The following is a 12,644-nucleotide window of genomic DNA, read 5'->3' as shown; positions in this document are numbered from 1 at the left end:
ACCTTTTCAGTGGACTGTATTGCCTTTGCTTTCATTGGTGGTGGTGAATTAACATGTTTCCGCTGCTTTGACTGCTGTTTTGTCTTTGGTATAGTAGTGGACCCAAGTTTCATCTGTCATCACAAATGGGTGCAGAAAGCCTAATTGGTTGCACTCAAAATGGGTCAAACATTGTTCAGAAATTTCCATTCTGATACATATGTCATCCTTTGTAAATAGTCACAGCATCATGTGGCAGATAATTTTCTCGTATCCAATATCACTGTTAAATATGATATGCCCATTCAGATGACATCTGTACAGCTTCAGAAATTTCTCACGCTTTCAGTCAGTGATCTTCCATGACCATTTTATGCACTTTGGCAATAATATCTGGGGTAGTGACACATTTTGGCCGACCACTGCACAAATCATCTTCTAAGCTTTACCGATCAAACTTCAACTCCTTTGTCCACTTGGCAACAGGTGAATATGAAGAAGCAGTCTTACCCCGAGCATTCTGTAAGTCGGCATGAATTTCCTTTGCTTTCAAACCTTTCTTTATGAGGTATTAAATCACTGCTCAAATCTCAATTTTTTCTATCTTCACAAATCACTGCACAGGAGCAACAGATATCTTCCCCGAGGCCTGACTCGTTACATATTTACTCGTAAAGGATTACCTATTACTACACAGGAAACTTGTTGCGCTAGTGCTGACATCTGCTGGTGATTCCGAGAACCTTTCATACTACCACTGTTAATCCCATCAGTTTAAAAATGATGAAAACTCAATATGAAAGAAACAAAAAAGAAAAAAATCCTTAAAAACAGTATTAAGTTCTTGAATAGATATTGTGGCCAGTGTAGCAATACGAGCTGAAATGCCATTGTAAGGAATAGATCCTATGCATGTATCTGATGGTATGTCACTCCTTACCAGATGATAAATTTCAAGTTACAAGTGAAATAAAGTGCAAGAAAAATTCAAGAACAGAATTTTCATTTTAATATGATGTTTAAGTTCATTTGTCCAATATAACTTGTGGAATTAATTCATGATTTATTGAATTACTAAAATGTGGATTTATCAATAGTGACTTGGGTTTAGTTGTATACATAATACCTGAGGACTAGTAACTCCATTAAATCCATATAAAGATAAAATTATTGAAACTTGGCAAGTTAGTATGGAATATCATTTACTTAGAATATCCAAGGATATTACTGCATCACGATCAGATTAATTAAGTTGTTTTTCTAATACTAATGGTTCAACTTTTAGTAAGGGAATGATGGTATTAATGAAAATTACATCTTATCCGAGACTCGACTTAAAGCCAGAGAGGGAGAAGTTTGTCAGAGAAGCTTGTGTTCAGAGGGGGTTATATGTTGGACATTACAGTATTAGTAATAATTTTATTATGCCCACTTATTTTCTATCTCCAATGAAGCTTGATGTTATTTAATAGTACTTTTAAAGGTGATTTTTTGTGAAATAAATTTTGGTCATCAATGCAGGGGAAGCAGTTGTCATTTTAAAGTGTAGTATTGTTTGAAACAATGATGCTAACAGAAATTGTTTCAACTATTCATTAATTAAGCTTTATTGATAACTTCTAGCGAAAAAATCAGTGATTTGTAATGGGGGGCCATGTTATGCATAAGTATTTTCTCATTTATTCCAATTTAACATGTACAGTTTGTTGTAAATAACTTCTCACTTGCATATTGGCTTCTTTGCATCCATCTGCCAGGAGTGGCGCGTTCCGGAGATGCCACCCCTTCCTCCCCCTCCCGCCCTCTCTCTGCCCTCAGTGTGCATAGCTCTGCTGGCTCCGGTGTCAGCCTCCGCCATCGCCCCCACCTCCCACTTTCCCCTGCCTCGCATGTCACTCCCCTTGCGTCGCCCACTTCTGCTCCCTTCACAAGAAAGCCTCGTCCAGTCAGCATTGCCATCACAGGTGTGTCCCATGAGCCGACAATGTCACCAGTGGGATCCCGAGACATTCGTAGTAGCAGCAGAACATGTGAGAAGTTTCTCATAATAAATTTTCATTTTAGACTTTTGTTTCTTTTAAGGATCTAAAGACACTAATTTATGGGAAACCAGTGGACATATTTGAAAATGACTAGAAATTTAATGTCCTAGATAATATCATTGTATCTTTTTGTGCATTTAATGTATGGGATGTCTTTACTTTTTTATGTTGATAGATAAATATTTTATTAGTTTAAAATGGTAATTAGATTTTTCCAAGTTTCTAGATCATTTTGAAGGCATTTGGTAAGCCTGTCATTATGAATTGTACATATGCTATTTGCAACATAAATTCAGCTTTAAAGTTCTGTATATATATGTATTGTCATTGTTATATAATACATGGTCTTAAATAATCTCGCCTTCTGTGACCATTTTCTCTTCAAGAAGAAAGCTTGACCATTCTGATGAAAATCAGTTGCATTGCCACTTAACACCATACACCATTCCACTAAATGCTGCCTTTATTGCACATACTATATATATTTTGGGACCAATATTTTTTTTTAAAGATTTTATGAGCTTATTTTTTCCTTTCATGTCCATATTTTTTATGCTGCCTTATGAAATTTTAAAATGTATCATGTTACTTGATCTAAAAGCTGCTTCCTGTTTATGCTCAGTTATTTTATCAATGGTATGTTAATGTAAATTCAAGGATCTTGAGGTCACTCACTATGCGAGTTGTTTTGATTTAATGTGGCGTAGATGTGACGGATACTTTTTTCCCTATATGTTAGGAAAAAGGAATATATAATTTTCCTTCTATATAAATATTCCTTTATGAGCATCATGTTGCCCTATTTAATGTAACATTGTTTAAATATGTAATAATGTAATGTAGTGTTCCTCCATCTAACTCCTTTGGTAAATCTTAGTGACAGTCTCATTTTTTTAAATATGGACTGATTTTGAAGAGTCATTCTTGGTTTGTGATCATATTTCTCAAAGCCTGAGGTTTTTTGGCTACCATGTCTGAAATGACAGCCCGTAACCTTTGGGTTAGCACAAAGATATTGAAATCTCCGGATTACTATTACTGAATCCAAGGGCTGAAATGTGGTAAATATATTATTCTAGTGATTAAATGCTGTGCCAAATTAAATTTTTCACTGAGTGTGTTGAGCAACCTGGAGAACTGTGAATTTTACTTGATCTCTTGGACATCTGTAGGAATCGGACTGAAGTTATGCAACGAAATTGAAGGAAATTTGTGTATTTGGTATTCCTTTGTGCCATAATATATTTCTATTATCAAAAGCATCACCTAAATACTATAAAACAAAAAATAATTTGGCATTGTGTTGGGTAATCAATGTGACAAAATTAATTGAAAAGGACAGATGATCTGATGTCCAGAATTTTAGTCTAAATCTGTTTACAAGCCATGGCAAACGGTGCCACATTTGACTGAAACTGTTCCATTGATCACAAACTAGTCGCAAAAGCATGCAAACCTGGAATTCACCAATGGAAAAGATTAGACAGAAGAAAATCTGTAAATTTATTAACCATTAAATATTGATCCAGTTTAATAATTTCCATTTTTATGTAGATGTTGATTCATTTGCAATGTTGAGCAATCACTGTGGGTGCAGTGTGTAAACCTCACTACTACCAATTCAATTTACATGATAATTATAGAACAATGAATTGTATTGTGGGCATTACTGATATATCAAGATTTTCCTTGTATGCCGTACTTATTGTATCAGGATTCCACTGGGCACCTTTGGCACCAGAGTGCAGGGAAAGTTAGAAACAATTGCCTCGAGAAACAGCATTGGTGATATAGTCATGATGGTAAAATAATCAATTCAATGGTAAATAGTGGAAGTATTGAATTGGTGTAATGTTTATCTTTGATTTTTCTTCATCATGCAGCTTTTTAATTTCTGGTAATATTTAATGATAGTGGCATTTTTTTATTACAAAGGGAAAAAAGTGCTCAAGTTAGAATCTTATGGGCAGAGATGAAGGATTGATTTAGAGATATTTAAACATACTTTTGTTGCTCAATATGCACACAGAATAATTGATGGTGCAATGGATGGCTTCAAACTTCGTTCAGTTCAATTCCATTCACTCTTAATTTTATTTACTAATAACTCGTTTTTAGTGCAATTCTCTATTATGTTACATCTTGTTATTGATTCTCTTTATAGTAAATATTGTGGTACATTTTATAAGTCCAGTCAGCCCTGCATTTAACAAAAAAATTTGATGAAGTTAACAATTTTCCTCAAATATTTATTTAGTTGTTGAAAGAATTAAAAGAGCTATACAAAAAGCAAAGATGCAACACAATATTTTCGTCTTAAGATTTTACTCAGTTAAAGAATATTTGACATGTATTCTTTCCACTGTAATATTTAAATAAGTTGAAATGATGTTACCCAGAAGTTTCTTTAGGCATGAATTAGGCATGGAAACTTCAATATTATAGAGGATAGTTTTTGCGGTTTGGATTTCTGATATTACCGTAAATGTAGCACATTCATTTTAACCAGGTAATTAAATCAAGCAAACTCGTATGCTGATTAGCACATGCCTGCTCTATAGTTAGTGCATGTTCTTCCATTTTCTGTATGTGTATCGGAACAGTTTCTAATAATTACCTGGATTTCTATCGGCCCATCTTTTACACTTGTTTATGTTTTTAACCCAGTGTCATGGAGAGAATATTGCCCTTTTCTGTTGAAAAGAGTTGAATGGCTTCCTGTGGGGGAATTGAATAATGATTTTGTGAATAAAAAATCTCCAGGAAATGTTAGAATATCATTAGCCCTGTTTGTAGGGCACTTGGATACCTTTGAAATATTTTTTCCCAAAAAAATTAAACATTAGTTGTGTTATGAAATGATTGGCTAATTTTAATATTTTCCTCAAATTACTCTCATGGTCATCATCATTAATATTCTTCATTTTTATCTTTTCTAGCATCAGATAATAGGTCTCGAACTCAAAGTTCTGCAGAAAAGGATGCTGGTACAAAGCCTCCCAAACCACCATCAGCCAAGAAGGCAGCTCCAAAGCCAGCAGAAAGTGTTGCTCAGCCTAAAAAGAGTACTCCTGCAGCAACTGAGAAACAACAATCTGCCAAGGTCACTACCAAGGTATGCCGTTTTTGCAGTTAGTAATCTGGGAGAAGTCCTCAATTGTGTAAAGTTGTCTTTTTTTTAATAGCAACCTACTAGATTTTAAAATGGTCAGTTCTCACTTTTATATTTTCACTGAATGGGTGAAGATTCAGATAATCATCAGTTATGGTAATCTATAGTAGAATACCTCTAGTTATGTATATCATTCTTGTGTGTGGTGGGACTTGTGTGCCACCTGACAATGTCTATCAGCACATGTGTATTTTTAATAATAATAATAATTCAAGCTAGATAAAATTTAAGATGTTATTACTGAAAGTGAAGATTTTAAATTCCTTGCTCACTATTTTCTGTTGCAAAATTATCAAGATTGTGTAAACTCATCATCTTTCAAATCTTTGACATTTATTTTGAAAAAAGGATGAGTTTCTTGGTTCCAAAAGAAATAATTGTGTGTATATAAAACAAATATGCTTGGAATAGTTTGAAGAAGTCTTGCCTCTCCATCAGCAATGTTTTGCTTTTATAGAATCAATAACGGCAGTTGCTAAAGTGTTATAACTCCCATCCAGAGAAGTATTAAAGCAATGAATTGATATCTTTAATCTTTATTATGTTCAATTCAGATACTTTTCATCTTTGACATCACAGTTTATCTAAACCCTACACATCACCTTGTAACCCCCTGCCCAATGTTTCTGTGTCAAATTTCCTCCTCACCTTAGATGTGGTGCAATATATAAAATACTCCTTGAACTAATTTAAAAAATTAAAATGGACAGCATATAAGCCATTATTTTTTTATTTTCCCCAATCATTACATATTTGTAAGCGTGCATTTATTAGCACTTAAGAGGGACAGGCGTGTAATAGTTTCCTTTACATTCTTTACAATTCAGACCTTTCCCAAAGCCAGCCCAATCCACTCCCCCGCAGAGCCTGTGCAGCAGCAGAAAGCTATTACAGAGCCAGAGGAAGAGGTCAAAGAGAAACCAGGGAAGGAGGATGAGATGGTGACTTCCATTGATGGAATGGAGAAGCAAGATGAAATGAAGCCAGTTGAGGGTGAAGCGGATGAAGGTTATGTGGATGAAGAGAAGGAGGGTAAAATGGAGGAGAAGGCAGAGTTGGAGGAAAAGGAGGAGAAGCAAGTGATAGAGGAGAAAGATATGGATAAGGAGCTGGACAAAGGGAGCCAGGAGTCTAGTCAGGATGTTGATATGACTGGTGAGTTCATTATAGGTGTGCTGGAAAAATGGAATAGATCCTATTGTGTTTTTAACCTGGGTTAAACAGTCATTCTGTGTGTGTTAAGTTGGAAATGTTTAATTTTTCATTGCTCTATTAGAAAGATTTGACAAATTAATGCAAATGTCCTTGATCTATTATTTAATTATTACACACATTTGTTTATATCCTTTGCTTGTGCAAAATCCTTCCAAGCAAAATAAACTTGTTCCAACCATTAAAACGTTTATGTTAAGGGCTTCACTTGATGTGCAATTCATTGTTTCAGCGTCAATGATTGCCCGGACGCGTATCACAACTGAGGAAGAAGCTAAAGCAGCCCTGGCTGAACGAAGGCGACTTGCAAGAGAACAGGCTGAGCGTGAAGCTGAACTTGAGAGGCTAAGGCTGGTAAGTGTGTGTTAGAGATATGGTGCAAAAATTGTATCCCACAGTAGAGAGGGTATCTATTGTGTATGTTTCCAGAGAAAATGGCTGGACACTTTCCTCACAAAAGAGAATGGCAATTTCAGAGTCCAAAAATAGTGAAATCCTGTTTTCCTAAGTAAATCGGTAGTTGATGTGCCCATTTTTAAATAAAGATAAATGGGACTTAAAAAGAGGAATTTGAAATTTTATTGACACTAGAATGAAAGCAAAAATGAATAAGTAGGGGGTCAATTCAGATTTAGAGAAGTAAAAAACTATGCTGATGTTGCTTCAGCTTGTAAACATGCTTCTTAAGTAGAACTTACTTTTGAATATCATATATCCCTGTATCATAGATTATTTAGTGACCACTTTTTTTAAAGTAGGATCAGATAGTTGTTTTATATTTTTACCTAGCGTATTGCAGAATACCCAGCATGCATGTTAAATCCAATCTTAAGAATTATCTAATTCCCATAGTAGTTTTTGGTGAAAAAGATGTGAATAAAACATAAAACTTAATCACGTGACTGGAATAAGCAGCTCTAGCCATAGACAGGTGAGGAGAGCAGTTATAGATATATTCCCTGAATTATCTCCTCCTCTGCTGGGCCCATCAATCTAGATCCCTCATTCTGCTCATGTTTCAGCTTCTGAAATCACCTAATATTTATTAAAGTGTCTTGTCTACAGTTGACTTGGGAATATCTATTTTTAAGATTGTTTTTCTGCTATTCATGTTTTGGTTTGGCTTCTCTCTTATTTAAAGATACGGAAAAGTTATCCGTAACCTGTATTTAAGGAATCATTGACACTTAGCATTGTCTGTTTGTTAATGATTCCACTTTTATTGTGGTATTCAAGTGAAGGTAAAGAAATTAATTTAAAATATGTGGTAACAGCAAACGGTGATATTATATATTTAATTTAGCCAAGCGGTGTTGATCTGCTGAAGCAATATCACCGCCTGTTCTCATTTTCTGATTTTGCTTGTGATATTTAAAAAACATAGTAATATGCAATAACTTGTATGATTAACTATCTGTGCATGAATGCTCAGATAGATAACTCATTATGCACATAATTTCTCATTGATTTAATAGTGCATTGTAGCTTAATAATTGTTTTTTTTAGATTAATAGTTGATAAATAACCTTTGATTACATGGATATACTTTTCACTAAAAATTATGAAAATTTTCATGGCATTTGATAAGGATTTTTCTCATTCTTACTATTTATGATATGATTTATGAAATTACAGTGTGATAACCCAAATACCCTAACTGGACATAGAGTGTGAAATGTAAGCACAGTTTACTAAAAATGTCATTTGTGTTGCAGGAAGAAGAACAGAGGCTAGAGGAAGAAAGGCAGAGGAAAGAGGAAGAAGAGCAGAGGAGGGCTGAGGCTGAGCAGCTACGTCTACTCGAAGAAGCAAGCCGGCTGGAGAAGGAGCGTCTTCAACAAGCGATTGAGGTAAGCGATAGTTTTTCTGTATTTCTAAGCAATTATTTTTGGTTAAAAATCAAAATTCAGTAATTTAATAGTTTCTCCTGGATGACATCCTCATTTTCCTCTAATGACTGCTCCCATGGTTGATATCCACGACTAATGTCTAGTGAAGGATGTGGCTCCTTCCCATCCTATAATTGTTTTGTTATGGGTCTGAACTACCTCCATGTCCAGCATAATCTAGGATGTTCGGCAAAAAGTTGTTAATATGGGTCCATTGATAATATGCAAGCCATATCCCCTTTCTTTAGTCCTACAATCCGTGATTCTTCTATCAATCAATCAATTCTTCCATCTCCCATTCTTCCTGCCTCCTATGAGAAAATTACTGAACTCTTATCATGTAAAAACTGGAAATTCCATAATGTGAGTTTTTAATGTGACTTTTGAATTTTGTTTATAAATAATATGAGTTTTGCTAATTTTGTTTTGAATTTTATTTAATTTTTTCTGGTTAACCCCATACTCAAACAATTGAAAAATTTTAACCATCAGGCTATTGTTCCTATTCAGGAAGTTTGAGAAGCAGTTCAAAGGAAATTCACTGTTATAAAATGTAATGAAACAAAAGATATAACAGCCAGATGTTTATTTTAGAACACTTGAATCCTTTATGATTTTGGTGAAGTTATTTCTTCATGTTGCTGGTCGCTTTTTAAAATGGATACCTGGATCCCTCATATAGCAATTTCCCATGTTCCTTGACAAGTATTACCTTGCACTGAATTGAGGTAATAGAATTCATTCAAGAGCAAACATTGCCTGCTAAGTAGAATGTACTAAACCGAGAGTTTGAACTTGTGGTATAGGGGTATCATGGACATTTTTTCCATTTCTTTCTTCAATTTTGAATTGTTTGTATTCTTCAGTGTCTATAAATTAACTGGCACATTCGATTTGTGAGTTCAACATTGAATATAGATCCACTAATCACCAAAACTGAATTTAAAGGCTGCAACATGCTTTTCACATATTTGGCAAAATCTGCTACTACAGTCATTATATCCAAGTGTTCCACATTATAAACTCATAACTAATTAACAATACCCCAAAATGATTTGCATCGGCATGCACTTCATGTGGAGAGTTGAGCTAGTTAAAAATGGGACTAGAAAATATACAAAATGGTATTGTTTTTAGAAAGGAACTAATTCACTGCCAGGGATGACATTTTTGAGCGCTTTAACTTAAGAAACTTACCTTGAGCTCAGCTGATAATAGAATTATTCCTCTACTTGAAAAAATTATTTCTCAGAAATTACCCATGCAGGTGCTGTCAACTCAAGAGATGCATCAACCATTATAACCATCAGAGGACAAGTACTAGGATTTAGGCAAAGGGCTCTTTTTATTCACTACTTCAATTCTGACTATTGGTTGTCCAATTGGCAGTTTTGAATATTAATCACTTAAATAAAGATATCTTTAGTTGAAATATTCAATGCTCACCTTTGACTAAGCCTCAGAGGTTTAAAAAAATTCATGTGAAAATGGAAAGCAAGAGTTATTATATTTGAGTTAAGAGGGACTACTGAAGTATTTGTAAGGTATATGTTTTAGAGTAAATGTTAGAGTAATGAATTGCAGTTTCACTCTGTAATTCAGGAATGAAACAGTTTCTGGCGTCACTTGGTGGAAATTCTTCATATTGAAATTAAATTTAAAATACTTCGCCTTTCCACATAAACCACTTTTATTACGACCTAGGTTTCGTTATGGTATTACATCATGTTATACCATGACGAAACCTAGGTCGTTATGAAAGTGGTTTATGTGGAAAGGCAAAGTATTTTAAATTTAACTGTAATTCAGGAGTTTTCATATGGGAGTTTGTTATATAGAGGTTGTTCTATCTATAATCTAAATGGGACTTGGGTCCTTAGGGGTGGGTCTAGAGCATTTGTTTGTGAGAAAGGAGTTTGTTAATTAGAGGTTCTGGTGTTTTGCTTTAATGAGCACCCTTATGTGAGGGATTCTAATAGGTTTTTAATAACAACTTATTTTAATATTTTACATAAATTAGTGTAGGTTTTGGTTTGTGTTTGCTCCAGGCTATTTTCTGAGATCGATGAATCATTTATTCAGTAGTGAACCCATATATTTTGGCAAGTATTGTATTGGTGGTCTCTTGACTGTTGAATTAAAATAGATGAGGATAGGTTTTTGCAAAGGTGTCTTTTCTAATTAGTATGAAAACACATGGAAGAGTTATAATGTTACATTGCACTGTATCTAAAATTTCACTGTATGGGTGGAGTCATCCCCTTACTAATGAAAATCTCTTCAAACGTTACCAAACAGGAGGCACAAAAACGGGAACGAGAGGAGGCACAGAGGAGGGAAGAGGAAGCACGTGCAAGAGCAGAAAAGGAGGAGCAAGATAAGAAAGCAAGGGAGGAGGCAGAGCGGCAGCGGCAAGAGATGGAGGAACGGCTGAAGAAGGAAGAGGAGGAGAGGCAGATGAGGAGGAAGCGTGTAGAGGCCATTATGCTGCGCACTCGTGCCAAAGCAGCCACACCTACATCAACTCCAACCAAGGTAACCAACCAAACAATCAATATGAGCCATGCTTCCTGGTGCACAGGGGTGATGTGCTCAGATAGTTTAATATAATGCAAATCATTGTTAAGTAAGTGTGAAAAAAGTTGGCATTCCTATAGCATAGAACTGAAATTACCAATTTGATACTTTATTTTTAGATGAACCTTGTCCGAGTAGTGTGGCTAGGATTTAATGTTAAAAATGTGCAAGTTTTTGGTAACCAGGCAAGCATGTAACCACTTTTAACAGTCCAAGAACCTTTTAATTTATCATCTTTGAAATTCTCTGTCTGTCTGCTTTAATATCAAATTAATTTGATTCTCCAAGATCCAAAAAAAGGACAAATGGGAAAATAAGAGACCAGGTTATCTTTTTTTAATAACCAAATTGTGATTAACCATTGTAAAATTAATCCAAATGAAATTCCCTTTGTAACTGAAATAATAATGTGTATGTTTTACTGTATTTAGAGGTAAATTAGCCAAGCCGGACCTTGCTAATAAAACTAATGCAATAATTTCAAAATAGAACGTTTTGCTCTGACAATGTTTGTGGCAGTTCAATGATTTTTTTAAATGATATGAATAAACTTGGAAGATTGGTCTTGATTATCCACAGTTACCAATTTCTCATAACATTTTTGTTGTTAATTTGTTTCCCCATTGTATTTCGTATTCAGTATTGTGTGCACAAAATGAGAAAATCATAGTTGTGTGTATTAAAAAAGGGTAACTTGCCATTCTGTTATGTTCTAAATTGCTGATATTCCTATCTTTATTCCATGCCTTAGTTCACATGGTTATTTCCAATTCCCCCTCAAAGTTTAATATATGTTTTTCAGCAATGCAAGATCAGTCATTTTAATAGAAACTCATGAAATATATCAACTAATTTCAAGTAATCAAGATTTTTTTAAGGAAATGTTTAAAAAAGGATAATTTTATTAATTTGTTCAGTTGTCTTTTTGTCAATTGAATTTCCTTGTAAAAATGTATGTTAATTTTAAGTGTGTAGAAGCCAAGGTCAGTTGGCACTAAAACAAGGTATAATTCTACTAATAAACAGTCATGAATGAAGTTATGTAATGGAATAAGGATTAGACTAATTGAGGAATGACTAATATCAGTGCTTACTGATATCTGAATGCTCTGGTCCATCCTAAGCCATTTCATTGCATGTATTCTGTGGAATCATTTATAGGGCGGTGAGGATAAGGAAGACACTCCTTCAGAGGAAAGGAAAGAGATAAGTGATCAGCCACAGTCATCTGTAATGGGTGAAGATGAAGAGCAGATGATGATGCTGCAAGGTGCTGGGGATGGGCAGAGAGTAACTGCCGGTGAATCATCAGCATCTTCATCTGAGCCAACAACTACAGAGGGCAGTCCTTCTAATCAAGGCACCTCCCCTGGCCACCCTGTATCTTCTAGAAATGATGCTGAGAATTCAGTCAATAGTGGCACAAACCTGTTGATTGGGGACAGTGATGTGAATCCTCTACAAGCAATGTTGAACAATAATGGAACAGAAATTTCTAAACCTAAGTTACAAACCAATGGCCACCGGAATGGGATGGACTTTGGGCCAGCATTTGCCAATGTGGATGATGTGTGAGTGAAGTTCTTTCTTGGTTCATATTTGTTTGGTCACACTTCCTAGGAAGAAGATATGTATAAGACATTGTGGTTGCTTCCATGAATGTCTGAAATTTAGCTCTTTTGTGATTGTTATTATTTTCAGGTAGGGAAGCCATCTTTTTTGTCTGTGATATTGCAAGCCTGCATCAAATTTCAATTCAAGTTCTGCCCTTGG

General features: G+C 34.9%; 1 protein-coding gene across 10 annotated transcripts in view; it reads left to right on the top strand.

The window, feature by feature from the left end:
- Window positions 1–12,644, top strand: part of ens (MAP7 domain containing protein ensconsin) — a 202,334-nt gene that overhangs the window by 180,852 nt on the left and 8,838 nt on the right. For all 10 annotated transcript variants that reach the window (XM_071593201.1, XM_071593200.1, XM_071593196.1 and 7 more), the window contains 7 exons: window positions 1,737–2,009; window positions 4,961–5,136; window positions 6,021–6,348; window positions 6,638–6,759; window positions 8,121–8,255; window positions 10,593–10,829; window positions 12,033–12,442. In XM_071593201.1, coding sequence (XP_071449302.1) covers window positions 1,737–2,009; window positions 4,961–5,136; window positions 6,021–6,348; window positions 6,638–6,759; window positions 8,121–8,255; window positions 10,593–10,829; window positions 12,033–12,442 — 1,681 coding nt within the window. The remainder of the gene's footprint in view (window positions 1–1,736; window positions 2,010–4,960; window positions 5,137–6,020; window positions 6,349–6,637; window positions 6,760–8,120; window positions 8,256–10,592; window positions 10,830–12,032; window positions 12,443–12,644) is intronic.

The sequence above is a fragment of the Hetaerina americana genome, unplaced genomic scaffold, assembly GCF_022747635.1.
Source record: "Hetaerina americana unplaced genomic scaffold, ioHetAmer1.1.p SCAF_53, whole genome shotgun sequence".
Taxonomy (NCBI): domain Eukaryota; kingdom Metazoa; phylum Arthropoda; class Insecta; order Odonata; family Calopterygidae; genus Hetaerina; species Hetaerina americana.
The sequence above is the reverse complement of the archived record's forward strand: the minus strand, read 5'-3'. Positions and strand labels throughout refer to the sequence as shown.